General features: G+C 34.7%; 3 protein-coding genes across 3 annotated transcripts; 2 read left to right on the top strand and 1 right to left on the bottom strand.

The window, feature by feature from the left end:
- Window positions 1–172: 172 nt before the first annotated feature.
- LOC125052276 (tyrosine-protein phosphatase non-receptor type 21) lies at window positions 173–13379 on the top strand. The gene is made up of 10 exons (XM_047653016.1): window positions 173–1103; window positions 1751–1917; window positions 2605–2809; window positions 5676–5821; window positions 6090–7536; window positions 7922–8140; window positions 8758–8931; window positions 9645–9798; window positions 11570–11742; window positions 12103–13379. The coding sequence occupies exons 1-10, from the start codon at window positions 471–473 to the stop codon at window positions 12229–12231; spliced, it is 3447 nt and encodes a 1148-aa protein (XP_047508972.1). The 5' UTR covers window positions 173–470; the 3' UTR covers window positions 12232–13379.
- A 353-nt stretch (window positions 13380–13732) lies between these two features.
- Window positions 13733–16265, bottom strand: LOC125052277 (cyclin-K). The gene is made up of 3 exons (XM_047653017.1): window positions 15591–16265; window positions 14466–14652; window positions 13733–14299 (listed from the first exon to the last, which is right to left on the bottom strand). The coding sequence occupies exons 1-3, from the start codon at window positions 16103–16105 to the stop codon at window positions 13811–13813; spliced, it is 1191 nt and encodes a 396-aa protein (XP_047508973.1). The 5' UTR covers window positions 16106–16265; the 3' UTR covers window positions 13733–13810.
- A 2109-nt stretch (window positions 16266–18374) lies between these two features.
- LOC125052502 (2-oxoisovalerate dehydrogenase subunit alpha, mitochondrial) lies at window positions 18375–22941 on the top strand. The gene is made up of 8 exons (XM_047653390.1): window positions 18375–18520; window positions 19408–19676; window positions 20351–20607; window positions 20773–20938; window positions 21398–21598; window positions 21727–21845; window positions 22036–22183; window positions 22846–22941. Exons 1-8 carry the CDS (start codon window positions 18461–18463, stop codon window positions 22922–22924), a joined length of 1299 nt encoding a protein of 432 aa, XP_047509346.1. The 5' UTR covers window positions 18375–18460; the 3' UTR covers window positions 22925–22941.
- Window positions 22942–23834: the final 893 nt, after the last annotated feature.

Here is a 23834-nt window from a genome sequence, read left to right as displayed (position 1 = left end):
AATTATTCGTCCTCTAATAAATGGTTAAAAAACTATCTATAATGATGTTTATATAATATATTTGTGTCTTAAAATCAAAGTAAAATATTTGAAAACGCCGCCGTTTCTGTCTTCCGTTATTGTTGTGTCAACGTCAAGTATTCGTTGACAGTTTAAGTTCATATAACATATTTGTCATCATTCACAAGTGTTGGAAGGCCGCAATGTTGTGAATTTTTTATTTTGATTTTATTATTTCTATTTACATTCTTTTTTTCTCTGTTTTATTAATAACAGCAAATTCGTGACTAACAGTAAAATTTACTTTAGATCATCGCTTTCAGAACTTTATTGACTTATATCCTTAGTAATAGAAAATATGTGTCGCGCATAACGGAAGCATTTTTTCCAAACATTCTTTTTCCATAAATGTATAACGTAACGCTAGTTTCGTGATGTTTTTACTAATTGGCCCCGGTTAATGTCAGAGGATGCCTTTCAAGTTGAAGTTGAAGAAGACGCGACAATATAACGTTGCATCTAAAAGTTTGTTTGTAATAAGTGTTGAGCTACTCGATGGGGGTGTTGCAGATTGTACCCTGTCTGTGGACAGCACAGGACAAGAGTGTCTGGACAACGTGTGCCAAAGACAGGCAATAAATCAGCCAGAATTCTTTGGTTTGCGTTACGTAAACCGCAGTCAGCAGCCGCGATGGGTTCAACTAGACAGGCCTCTCAAGCGGCAGCTAGAGAAGTACTCCTCGGCCCACCAGCTTTACTTGCGTGTCATGTACTATGTGATATCTGGTACAAGCCTTATAACCGATGAAGTAACAAGGTACCATTACTTCTTACAATTGAAAAATGACCTAGTAGAGGGCAGGATCATTTGTGATTGTCAGCAAGCAGTGGTTTTGGCGTCTTATAGCAGACAAGCTGAATATGGGAATCATGACCGTGAAAGGCATACTGTGGAATATTTAAAGAATTTGCTCACATTTCCTAAGCAAATGTTAGAAAATGGCCAGATTATAGACAGTAGTAGTTTAGCAGAAACAGGTCGTCTGGAGTGGTTAACTGCTGCTGTAATACAACATCATATGTCTTTACATAATATGCCACAGGTAAGATTTCTGTTTTAATATTGACTTGGCCTGGTAGTAAATTAACTATATGTAAAATAATAATATTACTTGAACATTGACTATAATATGATATATGTTGACAAAATTATGTATTCATAACATGTCTGGAAAATTAACATTTTAAAAGATAACATGCATTATAATGGAACTTTCTATTTAACTACTTACTGAAATGATAAAAATTAATTATAATAACTTTAATTTCTTTATATATTATTTATAAATTTACTTATGCAATTTTAATAATTTGCATCTTATGAATTTAATTTACATTATAATTTGAATAGAGGGTAATTTGTAAGATAAAGTTAAATTTTAACAATTTTTTAGTTGTCTCATAATTAGTCATTGATTGCACACCTTGGGAAATGTGAATGTGTTTATCAGTTATCAGTGAGATTACAACGTAGAATCAGCACACAAAGTTTTTAAACATCAAATATGTTTAAAATATTAAATGTACATTATATATACTATAACCATTTGGTTTTTTTAATAAAAATAAATAAAAAAAGAAACAAACGCCTGCTGTTAAATATTTTGATTTGACCTAAATACTTTCTTTTTTATACTTGCTTAGTTTTGAAACCTGCTTTGATGATTTTATAATAAAAATATGTAAATAGGCTCAGGCAGAAGAAGGGTTCATAACAACATGCCAGCAATTACGAGGATATGGACAAGAAATGTTTGTTGCCAAGGACCAGCGGGACCAGAGTGAAGTGACTATCGCCATTTCACTCACTGGAATAAGAGTACTAACGGATACCAGTGATACGCCACACTTTTATAGGTAATTTCCCTTTTCGGAAGCACAATTTGTTTCCCCTGCCTTGCTGGTGTATTTTTGCTTATATGATCACAAATTGTTCACATAATTAACATAATTTCCATAATTAATCGTGTTTAACACTGTAATATGGTACTCACGTAAATATTTATTGAGAAATTCAAGAATATAAAACTGACTTCAAATAGTGTAACATTATTTTTGCCTTGGGTAGCCAGTCTAATATAATATATATTTTGTATATATATCTCCCGTAGAATCGAACGGATTATGATAAATCTTTCGATGATAACTTTAGCACACATGCTTGGAAACCTAAAAAGATCATCATACTCATATATTATCCAATTCCAACAATATCAAATTTATGCAGTTCAATCTGATTGCTTACTTGATTGATCTGAACGCTTACTTCATCAAGTTAATTGAGCGTACGTCTCTTAGCAATATTGAAACAATGTTACATGGAACATTATCCATTCATTTAAATCAATAAATACTTTTGGTTTACGCGAGTACTATACATTTCGAGGTTTATTGCCTTTAACAGATATTAACGCAAATTTATTACTTTATTTACGTTTCCAATTTCACCACAATCACAAAAAAAATTGGTGTACCATTCTTACTTCGACTATGGAGAATATCCTCGGAACAGACATTCCTTTAATATATTAAATCATTATTTAGGTGGATGGACATCACCAATGTGATAAACCACAAACGCACATTTAGTATAGAGTGCCAGAAGCAAGGCGAGTCCGCCTCATTCGCCTTACCATCACCAGAGGATGGAAAGTACGTGTGGCGTATGTGCGTACACCAACATACGTTCTACATGCGACACCAAGCTGCCCTCAGTGCTCCCAGAGACGAGCACCGACCTAAGTTTCAGGTGACTATATTACGTTGTTCATTGTGACCACTGAGTGTATGAGCTATCCCATCTTTTCACCAAGGTATTTTCGTTCAATGTGGTGACAGTGAAAACATCGTATGAAAACCGACCCAGGAAAGATAAACGCTTAGATTTAAGCATGACTCCTATGTCGAAAATATAAGATTCCAATATACCTATACTCTTAAAAGTCGTATCTCAGGCGAAAAAGACCTGTTTATTAACGAAAATTAATGAAAAAAATACAAGCAGCACTGAAATATTATTAAGATACGCTATTCATTATAAAGTGTTGTGAATTGTGATATACACGAGTGGCCCAAGACTGAAGTTTCAGAGTCTAATTTACCAAATCTGACAATATAGTAACCGATAGTTCTTGTTAAATAACCTTTTAACCAATTAAAATAATATCTCAATTATATTACTCTAATATTGTAACTCGTTGGTAATTGATCCATTTTCAATGTCATTTAAAGGCCTCACACGGCAATTTAAGTACGTAACGTTTTCCGCGGACTTACAAAATAAAAGTCAATATTTTTATAATTACGTGACGATTAATATTATCTGACTTACATAGCCTCATTACTGATTAATAAATCAATCTATCTTTTATTTTTACACATTTCTAGTAATCGGAAATGTAATTTATACCTAAAAGACTAAAGACAACGCCTAGTTTGGAATGTTGTTTGTCTTACATTTTGCCGCCAGTTCATTAATAAAACATAATCTATTAACAATCGGTTAGTAAGAACTGTAAAATATTCTCACGCTAAATATTAATTATCCACGTCTCATTAAACGTTCATCTGACAGAACCCAGCGGTTATCACTAACTTCCGCAGTTATACGATTATAATCTTGACACATTAGCCTTATAGGTGGGCCGCACTAGGCCAGAAATTAACCTTGAATTAATAGTTTTATCCAGTTTGGTACTAAACAGATTAAGAGATTAGGACTAACTCATATATGTGTTTATTTTTACGCATTCACACGCGTCTCGTGTTGTCGTGCAGGTTTATTACACAATGTACATTAGCCTTCCGGTCCTTTAGTAATTTATGTTTTTATTGCTGGCTCTTTTCTCAATATGAAAAGTAGGTAGCTTTCTTTAGGATATACATAAACAGTGACTGTAACAGAACGAGCTTTGTCGAAAAAAAAATTGTTCATTACTAGCATGCTTAGTGGGTAATCGTGCGATTTTCACCCCCAGGTTACCTTTGAACTTTTTTTTTAAATGTCTTATTTGTGCTAACTGGGCACAAGGTACTTCGCCAGTGTCGTGTAGATGGAGAAGGCGCGAAGGAGATTGATCGGTGAAAATAATTAAAAAAAGTTGAAATACGATTGTTAGAAAGCATAGACATACCCTTGAACTCGGTCGTGCACAGACGTTAACGTCATAAAGACATTTCTATGACTTAGATTTAAAAATCCATGTGTGTCAGGTACAGATGACAGATTATTAAAATCAATGAAACAGACGTAAAGTGTCAGCGCCGTCCTACACGGAATTTAAAATAACGGTAGAGAAAAAAGTAATCTGAATCATAATTGAAAATTTTCATTACGTGATATGTATATAAAATGCACTTCGTTTTCTATTATTGTCATACATTAAATTCGCAACAATGTGCTAAGTCTTGGTAATTACATAGTCAATCAATGCCACTGCATGCAAGACGAGCTATTTTCACTATTTACTTAAGTAAATGATTTTCACCATTTAATAATACATTACATGATAGCGTGAAATATACATGTCGTTCCGCATTCTTTTCGATAAACACGATAAATACTCAAGATAACTCAATCGCCAATGTTCTTTCTTCAGACCTCCATTATGCCTTTCGAATAAATCATCAATAAGATTTTATTGTATCAAAGATATTTTCGGTATGATTACGCTTTTAAGATTAAAATAAAACCTTGTTTTAACAATACAGTAACAAGAAATATTGAAGTTACTTATACTTTTAGTTTAAGTCACTTCACTGAATCTTGCCCATAGAACACTGGTTAATTTCTATATTTTCCAATAGAAAAATTCGTAAAATATCTATTTGTCAATACTAATGAGCATCTGTGTAACATTTCTTTATTAACGATCCGTTATTTATCGCTCTCATGAGAAAAGTTTACAAACATCGCGTCACCGCGAAAGTGATAATTGCTCACGATAAAAAACTATTCACGATTAGACGCTCTGTCTCGTATATTGTTCATTTGATTATTGTGATTACAAGTCCTGTATGAAGTCTTTTTGTGGGTTGGAAAGTCTGGTACGTAGAAAAAAATACGAATCTTTGACCGTCAGTTTATTTAAGCCACATAATCACCCAATCCCTTGCAACTAGGCTTTTCTGTGTACTATCATTTAAGACGCAAATTAATCTGTTTAATGGGAAACCATTGAGGCTAATGGAACTGCTATTATCGGATCCCATCAAGCCATAACTGATTAATGATGTTTCGAAAACTGTTGGTTGGCAGGAATAGAATTGTAATTGTGCTATTTGCAACCGCGTTCGAGTGTCAAGTGCAATGGCGCTGCTAATTATCTCCGCGATGTGAATGCACTTTTTGCTTATGCTACGGTTATTACTCATTGAAACGAAACGCGCATTGCTTGTGTTGTTCTTATGAAGTGCATATTAAATAAACAACTCGTGGAAGAAATGTAAAACACTGTATTAGTTCAATCTATATTATATTAAATTATCTTGGAAACAAATGAATTTCTGGTTGTCGATGAAATACCAGGATTGAAGCAAATGCATCGGCTTAGTATAACATGCGGCCTTATCACTCCATAGTGATCTTTTGAACTTATTTCTTTTTTAATATTTAGGAGCATGGTCTGTCGGAGAGTCGTGAAGAGTTGGATGTGCGAGAGGTGGGCAGTACGTCCCACCTTGAACCGCTGAGCGCCGCACATCGGGCTCACTCTACATCGTGTCTTGAACTCGCTGAGAATCGTCCGCAGCCCAGGAACAGGTAAATGTTTATTCCGTACCGCTTCTGTAGGATAGTGGTGTATTAAAAGTACATGAACTCATCTCCTCCAAAAAATGGTTGCTTCAAATATCGCAAAATTTCCTCCCATTAACATAGAGATACAAAAATGTATTGTTATAAAAAAAACATTGTTTATTTTGTAAACACTAACACTTTCTAATTAAAGTAGTTAGCGGTAAAACTACTTTAATTAGTAAAGTACTAAATGTCTATACATTTGCTGTCATGCTTGAAATAATTATTTCAGGGCTTTGTTACCATCTTACCGTCCCGCACCGGACTATGAGACAGCCGTACAACAAAAGTATCAACAACAACGAGCCGAGGCTCAGCTCCGATACCAGAACCACCACACCCACTCCCAACTCCTCAGCACCAGCGCCCAGCCTTTGGTTTATGGCTCCCATCCCGACATTCATAGAGTCCACTATCCTGACGTGACACGACACACGGGACCCGTCAATCCGCCACCCGCGGAAGATTATGCTTACGGCATAAAATATCTCGCCAATTACCCCATCGCCCTCAATCCTAACGTACAAGCAGACCACGCTCTGCACTATGTCAATGTCTACAAACCACCTCCTCCTTACCCTTCCAACGGCTTAGCGTCAAACTCTACCCCTGACCTAGCCGTCGCCAGCCAAGCCCTGAACTACCACCGGGGATACATCAACTCCCACGTGTCTGGCTCTAGTCCCGATCTAGTCTCCACGAGAACAGCCCTCAATAGGCAGTATCTCGGATACGTTAATCCCGGACACGTCCTCGGCTACGGCCGCCCGAACATACTTCCAGCCACACACGGGACCTACAACAACCTTCCTTCGGTTTTAGACCCCAATCCTCACATCATAATGGACCCACACCACATCTCCGATAACATACAGAAGGTATACGACGAGAGAGGCAACATAATGTACTCCATGCCTATGAGACGGATATCCTATCAGACGCATCTGGTCTTACCGCACAAACACAGCGAAACACAAGAACCGATATATGAAAACGTGCCTCTGCCGTGGCAGAGCGAACAAAAGATCCGCGAACGAGCACAAAGCTTAACCACAACAGATGAAATCAGCCGTTTAAACGAGAAAAACAGCAGTCACCCTGCGATAAATAACTACAACAACGTCAACTTAACACCCAAAATTGACGACAGCCATTATGTTAACGCACATATCATTAAAGGTGTGCGAGAATCGAGTCTGCCCAAAGATCTGAATGTCTCCAGTCCATCGATTAACAAAGACATCGATAACGCTATAAATATTGATAAGTTGTCGATAAAAACAGATGAAAAGGATTATGACGAGACACCTTATCAGAGTCTGTCGACGCATAAAATATCGAATAACAACACGATTAGCAAATCGGTGGATAACATTACATCGATAAGTATCCCTGATATCAGAGTTGATACATCGCAAACGGACAGTGCTCTATCGAGTTCGGTGATGAACTCGACTTACAGCACTAGTGTCGAGCTGGACGGCAGTAAGAATAGTAATAAAGAAAAGAAGAGACGAAGGTGGGGAATGTTTATGGGGCGTGGGAATAAAGCAGAAGTAAAGAGCGCTACGCTGGGTCGGGATAGGGCTAAAACGGGCCAGCAGGCAAACAAACATCGCTGGTCCACTGGCCTACCGAAAACTCAACCGTTGCCACCGGGTATTACCAAAGAAACATTGGTGAGTTATTATTGAAAGTTTACAGAGATTTGACAATAAATTTTTAACTAACGGTCAAAATGTATCGCAAGTCATATCATATAACAAATACTATTATATGACAGATGTTTCAAAAGCTATAAAATGGATCATATGCCTAATCATCACTTTTGAAACATTAAAGTAAATCGTACATAACATTTTTCATGCAGCTTGTTTTGTTGAATAAATTTAATTGACAATAAGAATTTCTAACATAGTGACAATTTATTGATTTAAGCGCAATTAAGGACCTAACATACATTACTCGAGCGGGTCATCGCTTTTAAATTGGCTGAACAGTTTTATTCTAATGTTTGGTTATCCGGTCTTACCGCCTCTTTATCTTCTCTATTTTGAATTCCAGTGCCAATTGCTAGAACGTAAAATGTGTGATGATCAGTTATCGTTCGCGTTCGAACAAATACCTAAAGGCCGTGAGGTGCAGGGAGAATATAAGACGGCGTTGTTAGCGCAATACGCGTCTTATAATAACGGGGACTCCTTGCCCTACGAAGATAACAGAGTGCGACTACATCCCACAGCTGAAAACCCACACGGGTATATCAACGCTTCCCATGTTACTGTAAGTTATAAACCGAACTGCTATCAACACCTTATATTCCTTTTTAAAAAAAAATATGTCGTTTAAAAAATATAAAAAATGGTCGGTTTCGAAAATTTTAAATTTTTATGATTGTCACAATTTTTTGTTACATTGCACTTTCAATATGAAATATTGTAGGCAATTAATATTTCCTTGTATAATGAAACGCGTTTTGCGATGATTTCTGCGAAGGATTTACGCGGAAAAAACGTTTATTATAATTGAAATTTTAGTAACGAGAATGGAGTCAAAACATAAAACTAAAATATGTAGTATGTAGTAATAAATCAAAATTTTAAAAAATATGTCTTTCAAATACTAAATTTAGTTTACTCTGTGCTCATTAAGGTATATCTGAAGAATTGTCCTACTAAAGAGCATAAAGTAATAAAAATCGCGAAAAATATTTTCTTTCTACGTCACGAAAAAGATGCGATAATCAAACCTTCGATTCTTGCTACCATCAAACGACTGTTAATAAAAGTATTTCCATGATTTATTTTATAAATACACTGTACTCGTACTCCGTAATTATAAAATATCGCAATCTCTAAAAATATATGTTGTATTGATTATTTCCATATTTCAACTTTCAGATGACAGTTGGTAACTCCCAGCGATTCTACGTAGTAGCTCAATCCGGAGGCTCGGAACAGGCTGCACTCGTATGGGAGTGTGTGTGGCAAGTTGGGGCTCGTCTCCTTGCCAATGTCGATGTGGACTCACCGCAGTACCTACCGCCTGAACATCACTCCAAGGATTATGGACAGGTTTGGAGATTTTAATTTCCATATCAATTGCTTTGAAAAAAAAACTAAAATTATTTTTCTCGAATTACCGTTTTTATCATAAATCAAAACAGGTGTACATATTTATTTTTATCGTACGAAAATATATAAATACATATACACCAATCTAATATAACTCAATATGCTTATAGCCCTATAACCCCTAGATGGGGCAGAGGGCGTCCACAGTGTGTCTCCAACGCCTTCGGTCTTGAGCCTCGTTTTTACCTCGATCCAAGTCTTTCCGGCTCTCTTTGCCTCATCTGCAACTTTAGGAGGCCAAGTTTGCTTGGGACGGCCACGCCTTTCCTTGCGGGTTCCAATCAAGAGCCTGCTTGAGGATATGATTGGAATCTCTTCGGACTATGTGGTCTATCCATTTCCACTTGCGTCGCTTGATCTGCTGGCTAAGCGGGGTTGTAATGTCTTCTTCTTTACCTCCAGTTTCAGATGCCGCTTTCGAGCTAGACAAATTTACAACCGCTTTCTACATCCTCTAGACCAATCCGCAATGGGATGCGGTTCTCAACTCCAACACGCATTACTTTAACTGACTTAACGGAATATCTTTCACTCACAAGTTGGGGTCCTGATTCCGAAGTTGCTACACTTTTCTTGAAAGATGATTGCTACACTTTTCTTGAAAGATGATAGTTATTACCTATTTCTATATATATTTTTTTCTAACATTCTAGTTCCAAGTATCGTGTGGCAAATGGTCCCGTGCCGAATGGGGCGGTTCAGTACGTGTGCGCGTACGTCGCGGCGCACGAGCTCGTCACTTGTGGCACGTGCAGTACTCGCGCTGGCCGCAGCACGCGCCTAATACTGATGTCGCTGGCTTTATTCGTATGTACATAATACCTGGCTATTTATTTTTAAAACTAGCGGACCCGGCGAACTTCGTACCGCCTAACAGTCAATGAATGTCGTGTTACTTTTTAGCTGAACTAATTTAGGCTTTGATGAACGTAAAACAATGATACAAAATAATATATTTATATAGATAGAAACAAAAAAGTATTTTATTATGATGAATGATGATGAAAACATACATACAGAATGAGAATAAAAAAAAAATAAAAAAATAATAATAGTTAAGTACTTCAAACTCATGTCAGAAAAAAATGATTGAAAACTATGTTGTGCAGATTGGGAAAAAAAAACTCGGATTTGCTTCGAGAAATCATCAGCAGATAGATCGTTCAACAATGCAACTCTCATATTTACAGACAGTTGAAGTTTCTTTACATATCGCCACAGATTTGATGCTTTGAGGCAAGCGTTTATTTCGTCGGCAGCAGTAGATCTTGGAACGACTGGTAGTGTTTGTCGGAAATCGCCTGATAATAAAATCATTGCACCACCAAAACATCTCGAGTCTGTTCATTTCTAAGCTAGCCGTTTCACGGGCTGCCTCTCTTTGCTCTTGTGTTTGAGAAGCACGAATTAAGGCCCTTCTTTGCTCTCCATCAGATAATTGACTCGCGATATACCGTTGCCTAATTGCATTACGGCTTCGCTGGGAAATATTAGATCTTCTAGGACGCGGCATTGTTATTAAAATGTGCACTCGCATAAAACCACCAAATATAATAACAGTGCCTGAACATTCGAGACATAGACAATAGCTCAAAGAGTATATAACCACTACGTATGAATAGCTTATCAAGAAAAATCATAGACAACCTATAAAAAGACATTTACACTTTTGTTAACCTGTAGATTTTTTTTCCTTAATCTTATAACCTTTACCAACTGATTTTTTATTCCCTAAATTCCGTTCCTTTCCGATGAGTTTATGTTTTTACTGTAGAATAAATCTTAGGTATTATTTTCGGGAATTAAAAATTAAATAATTAATAAATAATTTTCGAAAATTAATGTCTAAAACAAACAAATATAACAGTACCTGAACTTTGTAGACATTTTACAAAAAATAAATTTCTGAACGCACACATGATGTCTTCAGAAAAAAATAAAACTGTGGCTTAAAGGTCTCAGCAACCAGGCCATAAGCTCCAAATAAAAAAAAGTTGTTACACTATTTGACAGGATTGGACAACAAATGTTTGACATATAATAAACAAATCAGCAACTATTGAAATGATTAAGTATTCATTACACATATCGAGTTTTCATTGTTTTTAAGATGTATTCTGCTATTCGGGACGGAAACAAATCCAACAAATCAAAAACCATGGCAATCGGTCCAGCCGTTCTCGAGTATAACTCGAGAACTTATAAAAGTGTTGTAACAAACACGACTTTCTTTTATATATATAGATATATGTATATTTTAAAACTATTTATAATTATAATTATTATTCAAGTGAAATATAAAGAATTGCGTTCGCGATTGTTTCTTTTTGGATATTTCACATTTTATTAGCTGTGTGTATTAAATTGTCCGAAATACTTGTATCATTTCAATATTAATTGTTAATAGAAAAAAAACATTTAACGGTCATGTCACATGGTACCTATGTATATAAAATTAATAAGTAATATATACTTATTAATAGTAGTTTGAATCTGATTCAAATTGCTTTTGAAACTTGTATCCAGGTCATGTAAATAAATAAAAACTATGTGTACGCATAATATTTTTTCGTTTAAGAATTCCTCTCCGAGCTAAATGGGCTACGGTTAGCGTGCGAAGCAGAATCGACTGCAGATGCAGCTGTGACGTCACGCAACGCGCCTCTCGTGGTGACGTGCGCACGCGCCGCTGGACGCAGCGGAGTGGCACTTGCGTCAGATTTATTGCTACACGTGCTTGACACAAATCAGGTTTATATTTTCTATAGAATTTTCTCAGAGTAAATAAATATTGAACTGTTAATTATTCGACTTAAATTGAGAGTCGAGACTTAGAGCGAACTATGCCTGTCGTATGTCAAAATCTACTTTTTTGAAGAGTTTGGACTTACCCTACCCAAATTAATTTAAAAAGGCTGGCTTTTAGTATCAAATTATAATGTTATACCCACTATGTCATTAATTCGCAGTTTTTTCAATGTTAGTCTCTTGTACACCATAGACATATTTTTATAAATTAGCTTATTAACCAAAGTGCTAGGGTAAGAACATTGCATGTTTTGAAAATTTCTTATTTCTAGTTATTTATATTATTAAAATTGTTACTTTCAGGAATTAGACATATCGAGAACGATAAGCGTATTGCACCAACAGCGTGCCAACCTCATAGAGAACGTCCACCAATACAGATTCCTGCATCAAGTACTCTTAATGTATCTCAAACAGTCTCGCCTCATATAAAACGTTTCAGAAAGCCAAGTAAGGGCGAATTTGTTCAAAGGGCGCCGTCTAGTGAATCTTCATACCATGTTTGTATAGATTATCTGTTAAATGTGGGCGCTTGTGCTGCTTGCATTTTATCTAATTTAAAATCAGTATTTGTATAAACAAAGAAATTCTTTCTATTTTGTATAAAATAAAAATGAATTTTCTATTTAATAATCAAATGAAATTATTACACATTATAAGTATATTTGCTCATGATTAAGCCATAATTGATTAGGTCATATTGAAAATAATTTAGGACTGACATGACGCTGCCATCTTCGTCTAGTTTGTATATTTTTGTAAACCTATATGTGCTATTTAAGTGAAACTCTTTCATAATTTTTCTAATTAAATTCACATCTTGTATACAGCCATATTTTAACTAACACTAGAACTTTAATTTCAACTGAACACAAAAAATCTACTCAAAAAGCTCACTAGAATATTTTAAGGGCTGCAAAGTAAATTAGGTAGATACAGGGTTTTATAATTTTACGTATACGTGCGTTCTATACCTAGGAACATCCCTTTAGCCTCTAAGTGAAACTACGTGCCTTAAATCGGAGATTATTCGCGATCTGATATCGTCCTATGTGCCTTTCTAATTGTATTATTAATATTTATAAACTGTGCATCATTTGATTTTTATTTAACATTTAAATATAATTAAAACTGTTTTTGTCATTTGTATGTAATTTTTCGTATTTTAGTTTGTGTTGTCGTGAGAATCATTTTTATATTTAGATATATTAACCTATCAGTATTCCGAAAAATAACTTATTAATTTATAGTATAGTTAACATTGTATATTTCTTATTAATTTGTGTTCAAATGTATTTTTATTATCTAGTCCGAGGGCAGCTAACTGTTAAGGCCATTGAATTGAGCTTTCAGTTACCGTGAGGTGTCATTATTATTTATTTAACAATTTCTAAATAAAATGAATAGTGATACATTTTAATATACTACTGCACAAATTTACTTACAACAATAAAAGATAGTAAATGTATGAAAGTCTACTCTATTGAAGTGTTAAATTTTTCATAAATTTCGTTACTAGTCAATAAGAACTTCACAAAAAATCCATCTAAACATTGCTATATGCATTTACACAAACTGAAGTATTTACGCAAATTATAATAGTTTTTGCTCAATGTAACTAGGCCTTAACAATAATTTTATGTATTATTTTAAATGTATAAATTCAGTAAAATTGTTTGATTAAAATATGTGATTATATTGTAGTTTTATTCAACCTATCCATGGTTACAAATTTAAATTAATGCTGTCGCTTTTTTGTTGCCTTTTCTGACCTACTTTGCAATCCGTTCAGTGGAGATAAACCCCTACAATGTCACAAACTTTACATCTCTTTATATTAGTACAGGCAATTATTGTCAGTGTAGCTATATTTTATATAATTTCAACTACACCATCAGGGTTCCCCTACAAAGAAAGGAAAATGAAATACCCATAAGAGTCTATACTTGTATTTCAGTAAAAAATTAGAATGTAAGTTAATATAGCTATAATAACTTAACATATCCCTCTGTTACACTGGGGGATAATAGGACCTTGGAGGCGGTGGGCCCGGTGGTATTGGACCTCTCGTGGGCAGAGGTGCACGAGTTGGCATAGGGGGATAATAATTGGGAGGAGGAACATTAACCGGAGGAAATCTTGCAGGAGGTGGTTCTGAATATATAGCTAAAGGAGGGCCAGGGGGTAATGGCAGTCGTGGAGGTGGTATTGATGGTGGAGGAGCAGAGTACATGGGCGGATAAGGGGGCATTGTTGGAGGGTAACCAGGGTAAGTAAATCTCATGTCCATTTTCGGAGGCTCTGGCTTGACATCAGAGCCGTTTTTGATGGGCGTGACAACAGGTTTAGCAACGGCGACAGGTGATGTGGAAGTGGGCGGTGTAACAGAGGGTTTCTTGTCGTTTTTTAACACAGGTCTGATAGTAGGCTGTGCAACTAGCTGTGGAGGGGGTGAGTCGGCAGCAGAAGGTTGCGTTTGCGGTGAATATAGATCAAGCACCTGAAAATAAATTTGAAGAAATTGTTTCATACATTATGTCCTTTAAAAGTTATAACTATGTTTAAAAAGAAAGAATATTATTATTTGCTAAAATAGCATATAAAGTGAGAAAGATATTTAATAATCTGTGCTCTGCATTTCTTGCTTGAATAAATATTTTCAGTACCTGATGGCAAATATCTTCAAGTAGCTCCATACAGATGTCTTCAACAAACATATCCCACCAAGCATTATGTTTAGGCGTGCGTCCATTCCAATCTACTACTTCAAATTTACTTAGTTTTCCTGCTAAGAACATAAGTGCTACAGCAATAACTTCTGGTTCCCACTGAAGGCACAAAGTTGTGCATAAACTGAAAGTAATTTAATTATTAATTTTTCTTTTTAACTAAGAGTTCTCTGTGGTTGTCCATGTTTGGTGGTTTGTGTGTGTGTTGTGTTGTGGTTCCATGTGTAGTGTTAATTTTGCGACTGGACATCATAAATGCGCATGGCATTTGGCCAATATTATAATGCAGTTATTTTAAGTACAATATTTGCCCAAGATATTCATTGAATTAAAATAACCTCAAAGGCAACTTTTTTCAATCTAACGAAGATTGAAATTTATTGCCTTTTTAAACATATTATTAATAAGTAATACTTAACATATAGCATATGCTACCAAGGACTCTTAAGGAAAAAATTATTTGTGCATTACTTAAACTGTTTATACAGTGCAAGCAATGGAAGTTCTCAATACGGTAAAATAATTCATTCTTTTATAACACTCTGACAACTTTATGATTTACTCCTGTCAGCGTTTGTGCGATGTTGCATAGATAGCCTTTAGAATTGCTGAATAAACAAACTATCCAACACAAAACAAATTATTCTATTTAAACCAGTAGTTCCTGATATTAGCATATTCAACCAAACAAACACTCTTCAGCTTTATAATATTAGTATAGTTTATACTAACAAATCAGTTGCACTACAACCTTTTTAGGTCTTGGCCTCACATTCTGTATTTGTTTCATGATCATTTAATAGTCAATCTAATAGGCAAGTAGGTGATCATTCTTTGGCAAGCCAGTTTCCTTACAATGTTTTCCTCCAGTGTTCAAGCAAATGTTGTCAATCATCAAACCTACCTCAAGGATAAGTGTTGCATACTGAAGCCACCAGGGCAATACTGCTCTTATTAAAACATATATAAGTTGCTTTTGAACTTCCTCATAATATTAAGTTTTAATTGATATGAAACCATAGTAGGTTGAGTGAGTTGCTTAAATAGAAAAATTAAATTTACCTATCATTCACAAAGGTCCAAGCCATCTGAACAATTTTTTGTAACTTGCTCTTTTCTCCTTTAAGGCACTTAGCATACTTCAATAGATACCCATATGGGTGCTCCACTTGCAAGTCAAACTTGATAGTTTGCAGCAAGATTCTTTCCAGAGTCATCACCTCTTCCTTTGGGTCATCGCCAAATGTACTAAATTTCTGTTCAGTTAATAAAGATTTGGCAACTTTAATTATGTCTTTGCACTTCTTTGGTGTCTCCTCAACTTTACCCGCGAGGAAGAGACAGCAACAAGCTGTTATATATCTGGGGAATGTTCTGAATGAATGGAACATGTAAAAGCGGTGGAAATACACAACACCAGTAGCAACGGTATTGTAACCCAAGTCCATTTTTGATCCTGTGTCAATGATAAAGCGAGCGCCTTCTTTTCGATACCGATTTTCTGTGTCATTTGAAATTCCATCGCGAAATGATGGTGTGTTCAGTAAGTCTTTTTTATCATAATACCAATAGGGCATGATTAAAGTTATTCACTATAAAAATATATTAAACTTTTCACTGCCTAATAACCACTAGTAATCTTATGTATTAAATATTTTACTTAAATAAAACGATAATAATATCAACATCGGCCGTTTCTCGCACATATAATTAACTTCCTAGTTCCTGCATGTCCATGAAAACAGAACAAATGCAGAAAGAATGACAGACTGACAATTGAAACTATAAATTATTCTGTGGTGAAAAGCGATTGGTTTATATTTGATTATTGACTACACTCCATATGACAATAACCATATTGGTGAAATTGGTTGTAAGTTGTCATTTATTCCAGTTTATGGTAGGCAAATTTAAGCATGAAATGGCCACTCATTAATTCATATATTTAATATGGGTAATGAGTATCCGTGTGGTAAATAAATATGACATAAGTATAAAATGTATGAGTCGTGGCGGGAACGTAGTATTGACAAATTTTCATATGGCCACTCTTATGAACCACAGATCTAGTATAAGTAAATAGTCTATGGTCAATTAAAACCATAGTTACTTTTTTCGCCGTTAGAGGCGCTTGTGGTACACGCAAGAAATTTATGACAATTAGTTATTAGATTAACATAGGTTAAATTGGCAGGACGCGCAGGAGCAGAGCGAAAAGACTGTTAAGGATTCGTGTTTTTTTTTAGGTCATAGAACCGAATCAATCAATAAAAAAGTTTAATATTTAATCATCAACAAAATTAGGCTATATTATGATTATATATTTATGTGACTCATATTGGATTGTTCAACATTAATTAATTATATGATCAATTTTACGATGTTCGATCGCATATCCTTAGTATTCAGAATGCGATGCTCATGATTTTTTTTTGTTTCAGAATGACGTTTCGATCGATATTGTAAATTGTAATTTTAAACGTTTAACCTTTAATTTAAAACGCTATAGTCATGGTCATAGCCTAGGATCTATGTATAAGTAAAAGTGTAAAAGTACGCGAGAGGTCCGAATTAATCGTGTTGCACAATGCATTTTGGTTTTATTTTGCCTATCAGTCAATATAGTCTTATTTTGGAAGTTATAAATTTTTCTTAGGCTAAACATTCTTTAAGCTCAACTTTTGTAATTTAATTTTGATTAGGATTATGTACCAGCTTTGAGATTATATTAAGTATGTATATTTTAAAGATGTCATTACACACAACACAATGACAATATAGGGTGTGTAATATTATTAAGTATATCATATTCTAGTTTGGAGGTTGAATAAAAGTTTGAAATATAGATAGTAATAGGGTGCACTCTACCTTGGCTTCATCGTTTTTTGGATGGCCAGCACAGTCGGTAGCTTCAGTCGACTCGCTGTGATTGATCGTATTTTTGATAAAAGAAGCAACTAAAATATCGACACATTCATTATTAATAAAAGTGATGACATATTTATAACCGACTTAACAAAATCCTCAGGTTATCAATTAATATGTGTATTATTTTTCTATATGTTCAAGCAAAAAGTGTCAAGGTGCCAAATGATTCTGATTGATAGTTGACTAATAGTGTTTTGAAGTGAAACTTCTAATGCGACAAACGTTTAACGCTACCATGAAGGGGTATGAAAGCACTGTTGCGTTAAACGTTCAACGCTTCTAGGGAGGGGGAATCGAAAGAGACAGAGCGAGAGTGAATGCGTAATTTTCTTACTTCTAAACTTTTTACTTTCTACCCTAAAAATCTTACTTTAGTTCTCATAATCCCATTGAAAATGTTACAGATTTGGATATTTCTCCACTAGAAAATGATAATTAAAAAATGGGATCAATTGTGAATTGTAAGCAATGTAATAAAGTTTGTCTTAAAAGAAACATTATGATTTCACTAAAATTCAATTTCTACCCCTTCCTATTTTGATTTCCACCTTACGAGGTTTCACTTCTTCCGCGCGGAGTCCCTCCACGCACAATTTTTTTTTAAACCATAGTTGCAATATTTTTTTTCAGTCGGGGTTTTTGAAGAAAAATATGCAGTTTCATACCACGTACTGAAATTTATAATACCTATTGCAGATTTACATATATTGCAAATCAAGGTGGTGCCCACTTTTATTGATCATACCGACACTAAAAAGTAGCAGGTGGAAGAAGCTTCTTAAAATCTTACAGGCAGCATTAATATTTCTTAATTTCTCTTAATTTTTCATATAATCTATAAAGCTAATAGAAACATACAAATAAAGAATGATAAATATTGACCTCCCTGTGTAGAGCGATAAAGAGCATGCCCCTTATCAGACTTGCTAATGTTTCGCTTTGTACGTTTGTAGTCACTAGTTTTATTCGAAATACCATCAATAGGAGACGTTTTTTCAGAAAAAATGGCATTACGAAGTGGTGTTAGTTTTTTACGATTTCACGCATTACGTTCATCGAGTAGGGTACGTAAAAATATTGATAAAATATACCAAGTGAAATGGTCTTAAAATTTGTTATGGCAAAATCTCGGATTATCAATTATCAGATTTTGATAAGAAAAATAAGTAAATAATAATTATGTAATTTAATCGTAGCTACAATAGATAAAATTTAAGTATGCGAGACGTAATCTTATAATTTAAAAAGTTTTCTTAATGACAGCTGATATTATTTAATTGCGACGTGAACATAATTACGTCACGTACGTGTACGTCATACAATTTAATTATGAAAACTATAATTACTCTTTTCAGCCTATTACATTCAACTTTTTCGACTTTACCTTGGAAACAGGTCTGATTTTCCAGCGACAGATAACTTTTTTGAAACAAAGAAAATAGTTAAACCTTATCATATTTTATGCTAATGAAAAGAATCGTAACCAATTCTTCGTAATGCCATACATTATTTGCATATTTCCTGCTATTGAAAAGAAATGTTTTTTGAATATATTAAATTTTATAGGTTTACGAGCAAATAGATAACAAAATTTGTCTCGATGTTATATTATACGCAACATGTTACAATTAGTATAGGCTAAATTTAGAATTAGAAATTTTGACAAAATAAGATGTGGTATGAAGATGTTAAAGTGTTGAACTATTGTTAATAATTATGCTATATAAGAAACCCCCAACGGACCAAATGGTCGTCTAAGTGCGGAAACTGAATCCGCACTCTATAAATACATACCTACATACATGCTCTATAGGACTGATATCCATGAAATTATATACAGTATTAGTGCAACCTTAAGTTCTTTAGATGACTTAGATTCACAATACAAGTAGATTGATAGGCTACAGACTACTACAAAAATACTAATAAACTGCAAAAAAAATACTTACAGTTATTATCAACTCACACCAGACCGGAAGTGCAACAAAATGGAAGAAAAATCGCTGAATTTCCTGGCGCGAAGGCACCTTACGTCACTGAGATGAAAATTTTAAATGAAACTAGTTATGAGCCTATTCCTATATATCGAGTGCTTGACAACAATGGGGATGTTTTAATTAATACTGAGGAACCCAACCTTGATAAAGAGGTTTTACTAAATATGTACAGGAGTATGGTTCAGCTCAATCAAATGGATAAAATCCTATATGAATCTCAAAGGTAAGTAATATCGTGTGATACTTCATTTATTGTTTAGTGATTAGGTCGGGCAGCATATAAAAAAAACGTGTGTGTACTTGTACGTAGAAGTTATACTTCTTTGGCGTAGTAAGATAAAAATCTTATTCTACGTTTGTAGATAAAACGACTCTAACAATAGAAAAAAATAATTTAATACATTGAAAGTTTTATTATCTAGTTAATTGAAGTTTATTTAAATATTACAAAAAATACACTTCTACATAAGAAATTGATATATTTTTTATTTTACCATGCAACTTATACATATTGATATTTACTATTTAATTCACGTTCATTGGTTGGAGTTCAGTAGACATGTGAGTTACAAGAGGCTTATGATAGCTAAAGTATGATACAAATATTCTTGTAGAAACATTGTCTAAATATCGTACAAATCGCATCAAAAAATATAAAAAAAATTTTTTGACTATAGCTAACTTCAGGGTGTCGGTTTTGTGTGACGGTGTTCGCGCGCATCGTAAAAAAATACTCTCATAATTTTTACCTAACGCGCCTAAAGAAGTATAACTTGAATAACCGATGCGATTGGTTGATACATAAATCAAATCTCATAAATCAGAAGGCGGTGATAAAGCTCTTAAAGATTGAAGCTAAAGATGAGTATAATAATAATTTTTCAAGTTGTATTTCAGACAGGGTCGTATATCATTTTACATGACAAACTATGGCGAGGAAGGCATGCACCTTGGCAGTGCAGCCGCCCTAGCACCACAAGACCTTGTGTTTGCTCAATACAGAGAGGTCGGCGTCCTTCTATACCGCGGTATGACTATGACAGAACTTGTGAATCAGTGCTATGGCAATCACGAAGATCCTGGTAAGGGAAGACATATGCCAGTCCACTATGGAAGCAAACAACTTAACATAGTCACTATATCCAGCCCTTTAGGTGAGTAACGTGTGTTATTTCTAATTACCAACTTTTAATACTGATATAACTTATATTGTTATACTATAAGATTATAATGATAATAATAAATTTTAACTAACGTTAGACATTTGCGAGTACTTAAAATATTTATTATAATATATGTTGTGTACATATATATTTTAGCAACACAAATGCCGCAAGCGGTAGGAGCAGCGTATGCATTCAAAAGGACACCAAACAACGACCGCTGCGTCATCTGCTATTTCGGAGAGGGAGCGGCTTCTGAGGGAGATGCTTTTGCCGCCTTTAACTTCGCAGCTACGCTTGAGTGCCCAGTTATCCTATTTTGGTAAGCTATCTAATTAATGTATTTTTATAGAACAGTGGCAAAGGAGCAAGAGGGTCATCTGATGTTAAGTGATACACAATGGACACACAATGCCTTTTAGGAATTGGTATGCTCTTTTCTTGACCCTAAGTCGAATGAGTGCAGAAATACTTCAGTGGGTAGCTGGTTCCACATAGTGGTGGTGCGAGACAAAAATTGCCTTACATAAAACTCAGTTGCGTAACGATGGACGTCGAGGTGACACGTGTGGAATTTCGTATTCTGCCTCGATGTCCGATGATGAAACTCAGCTGCAGGTAAAAAAAAACAACAACAATTGTTTTTTTAAATGTTATATCGTTAGCATGTATATCTCTCAGCTTCGGGCAGGCACAAACATTTCATAACACACTTGACACTTATCGTGAAATCTTTTATATTATTATGATTTTTATTTCAATTCGATACTCTATTTTTTAGTAGAAACAACGGTTACGCGATTTCAACTCCAAGCAGAGAGCAATATCGCGGGGACGGTATCGCAGCCCGGGGGCCTTCAATGGGAATTCACACTATTCGAGTGGACGGAACTGATACATTGGCCGTCTACAACGCGGTCACAAAGGCTAGAGAAATGGCTCTCAAGAACAAACCTGTACTTATTGAAGCTATGTCCTACAGGTGATGAAAATTAATCTAAACACATTATTAATATTATGTTTTTTACATAATTAATGTCGATAAAACTGTGATGACGTTTTAAAGTAGAAATGAAGATTTCATTCGAATATTTCCTTTTTGCCATCAAGGGTGGGTCATCACTCTACATCAGACGATAGTACGGCGTATAGATCGTTAGAGGAAATTCAAAAATGGACGACAGACGAAAATCCCGTACAGAAATTCAGACTTTATCTGGAACGAAAAGGTACAGGTGTATTTTTTAAGAGTAGTAATACTACTACAACATCTTTAAGTCTCTAATTATGCTGTTTGCATTCATATTTATGAATTAATCCGCAAAAAACATAAGCCAAAATGACTTTTGCTAATACATAATAAATTTAATTATTTTAGTAAAAACGTAATTCTCCTGTTTGATTTTTTATGATATTCAGGACTGTGGAACGAAGATGCAGAAAACGCTCTCGTTAAAGATTCGCGAAATTTCATCGTAAGAACGATGCAGGAGGCTGAAAAGAAGAAGAAACCTCACTGGAAGGAGATGTTTGAAGACGTGTATTATGACAAGCCATTTCAATTACAGTAAGTGAACATCTCACACACACAACTCTTTCTCATACGTAGTAAGAATTCAATCAAACTTTTCTTCAGTAAGTCATTTGAATATCAAATATTATTAAACTTTTATATTTGTGTCAGACTTTCTGAAAACCTCCTCTGAAAATCACTGCAATGACGTCAAAACCTGTAACGTGCCAACAAATTTATTCCGACCTCTAATGATATATGTATACAAGTTCTCGGCCTTGGCCACTGGGGCCTTCAGGTCTACCAGATCCACCCTTTAGGTTGAAGAAATTGTTTACCATCCACAGAAAATTCCGAATTATATCATTGAATGGAGGAATGGATATGGTATGTAGGACAACGAGTCGTTTTTTCATTTACTATATAGTGAAATAATTTAAATCTGTAATAAACGACATTGACTACTGTTGGATGTCAGCTAGTTACGGATGTCCGTTAGTTATAAACGGCAAAGCAAGATCGTCGAACGTTCGATTGTTTCCGAGGCTGAGGGTAAGATTAATTAGTCGCGACTCAGCGCTGACTGACTCCCGTTTGTCAAAAGCATACTTATCGCTTAATTTCGACATTGAATATCAGTGCTAGTTGTTGCGCCAGGGAAGTTATAGTAGTTGTCAGCCATAAGAATGATATACAAATCCAATCTTTATTTTCAGAAAACAAATGCAGGAAATGGAAGAACATTTGAAGAAATATGGCGAGCACTACCCGTTGGATAATTTTCAAAAGGAATAAAAAATAAACTTCTATTATATTTTAGTTTTATTTAATTAATTGGTGTACCCTGTATATTTAATAACTTATAGCATTGCCCCTTTACAATTACTCACCACATTCGTTGAAATACATTCGACCCAAATATTTATGTAGGTATAATCCGAAAGGTGCTAATCCGCGCCAATATTATATTAGACTTGCAGATCGCACAATACTTGACGTCATTTGCCGCCTGCGTCTTACTAGAATGAACTAAAAAAAATATTTCTATGTAATTATTATCACAATATGAAAATCTTACCTAAAAATAAAATTTGTATTATGTTTTCTAACGGCTGCTTTATTTCTATCAATCCCAATTCAATTTTAGTACTATAGAATGATTTCAATCCATTTCTTATAAAATACTATTTAATAAACGATTGATGGATCGATAAGTCCATCTGTTTTTGTAAACCATCTTTGGGAGGAAATACCGTTTTTTTTGGATTGATATTTGTATGAAAATTATAGATAAGAGTTAAGACGTCCGAAGAACATTATGAGAGTTCATCGTTTCCGTTCAACTCGAGTTAGCGACCCTTTTCCTAATACTTTGCGAGATCGTTGCCAAGTGCCAACACCCAGCAGGCAGGGTGTGAAACCGAAACTAACTTAATACCGCGCTAAAGCAAGTCGCCAGAATTATTGTTCATTGTTTGTCTCATAATAAGAGAACCAGGAATATCTTGTTCAGACCTCGGACGTCTTAGGAAACTTAATAAAAAATTAATTTTTAGGTAAAATTTTCATGTGTTCCGTTTGCAATTTAAAAAAAAACTACAACTTTTTGTCTAAGTTTTTTTTTTAATACCATGGCAATAGTTTTAACTTTTGTCTAAGCAAGCAAGTCGCCAGAATTATTGTTCATTGTTTGTCTCATAATAAG

This window comes from Pieris napi, chromosome 9 (genome assembly GCF_905475465.1).
Source record: "Pieris napi chromosome 9, ilPieNapi1.2, whole genome shotgun sequence".
In the NCBI taxonomy this organism is placed as follows: Eukaryota; Metazoa; Arthropoda; class Insecta; order Lepidoptera; family Pieridae; genus Pieris; species Pieris napi.
Note: the sequence above shows the minus strand (reverse complement) of the source record. Positions and strands in the feature narration are given on the sequence as shown.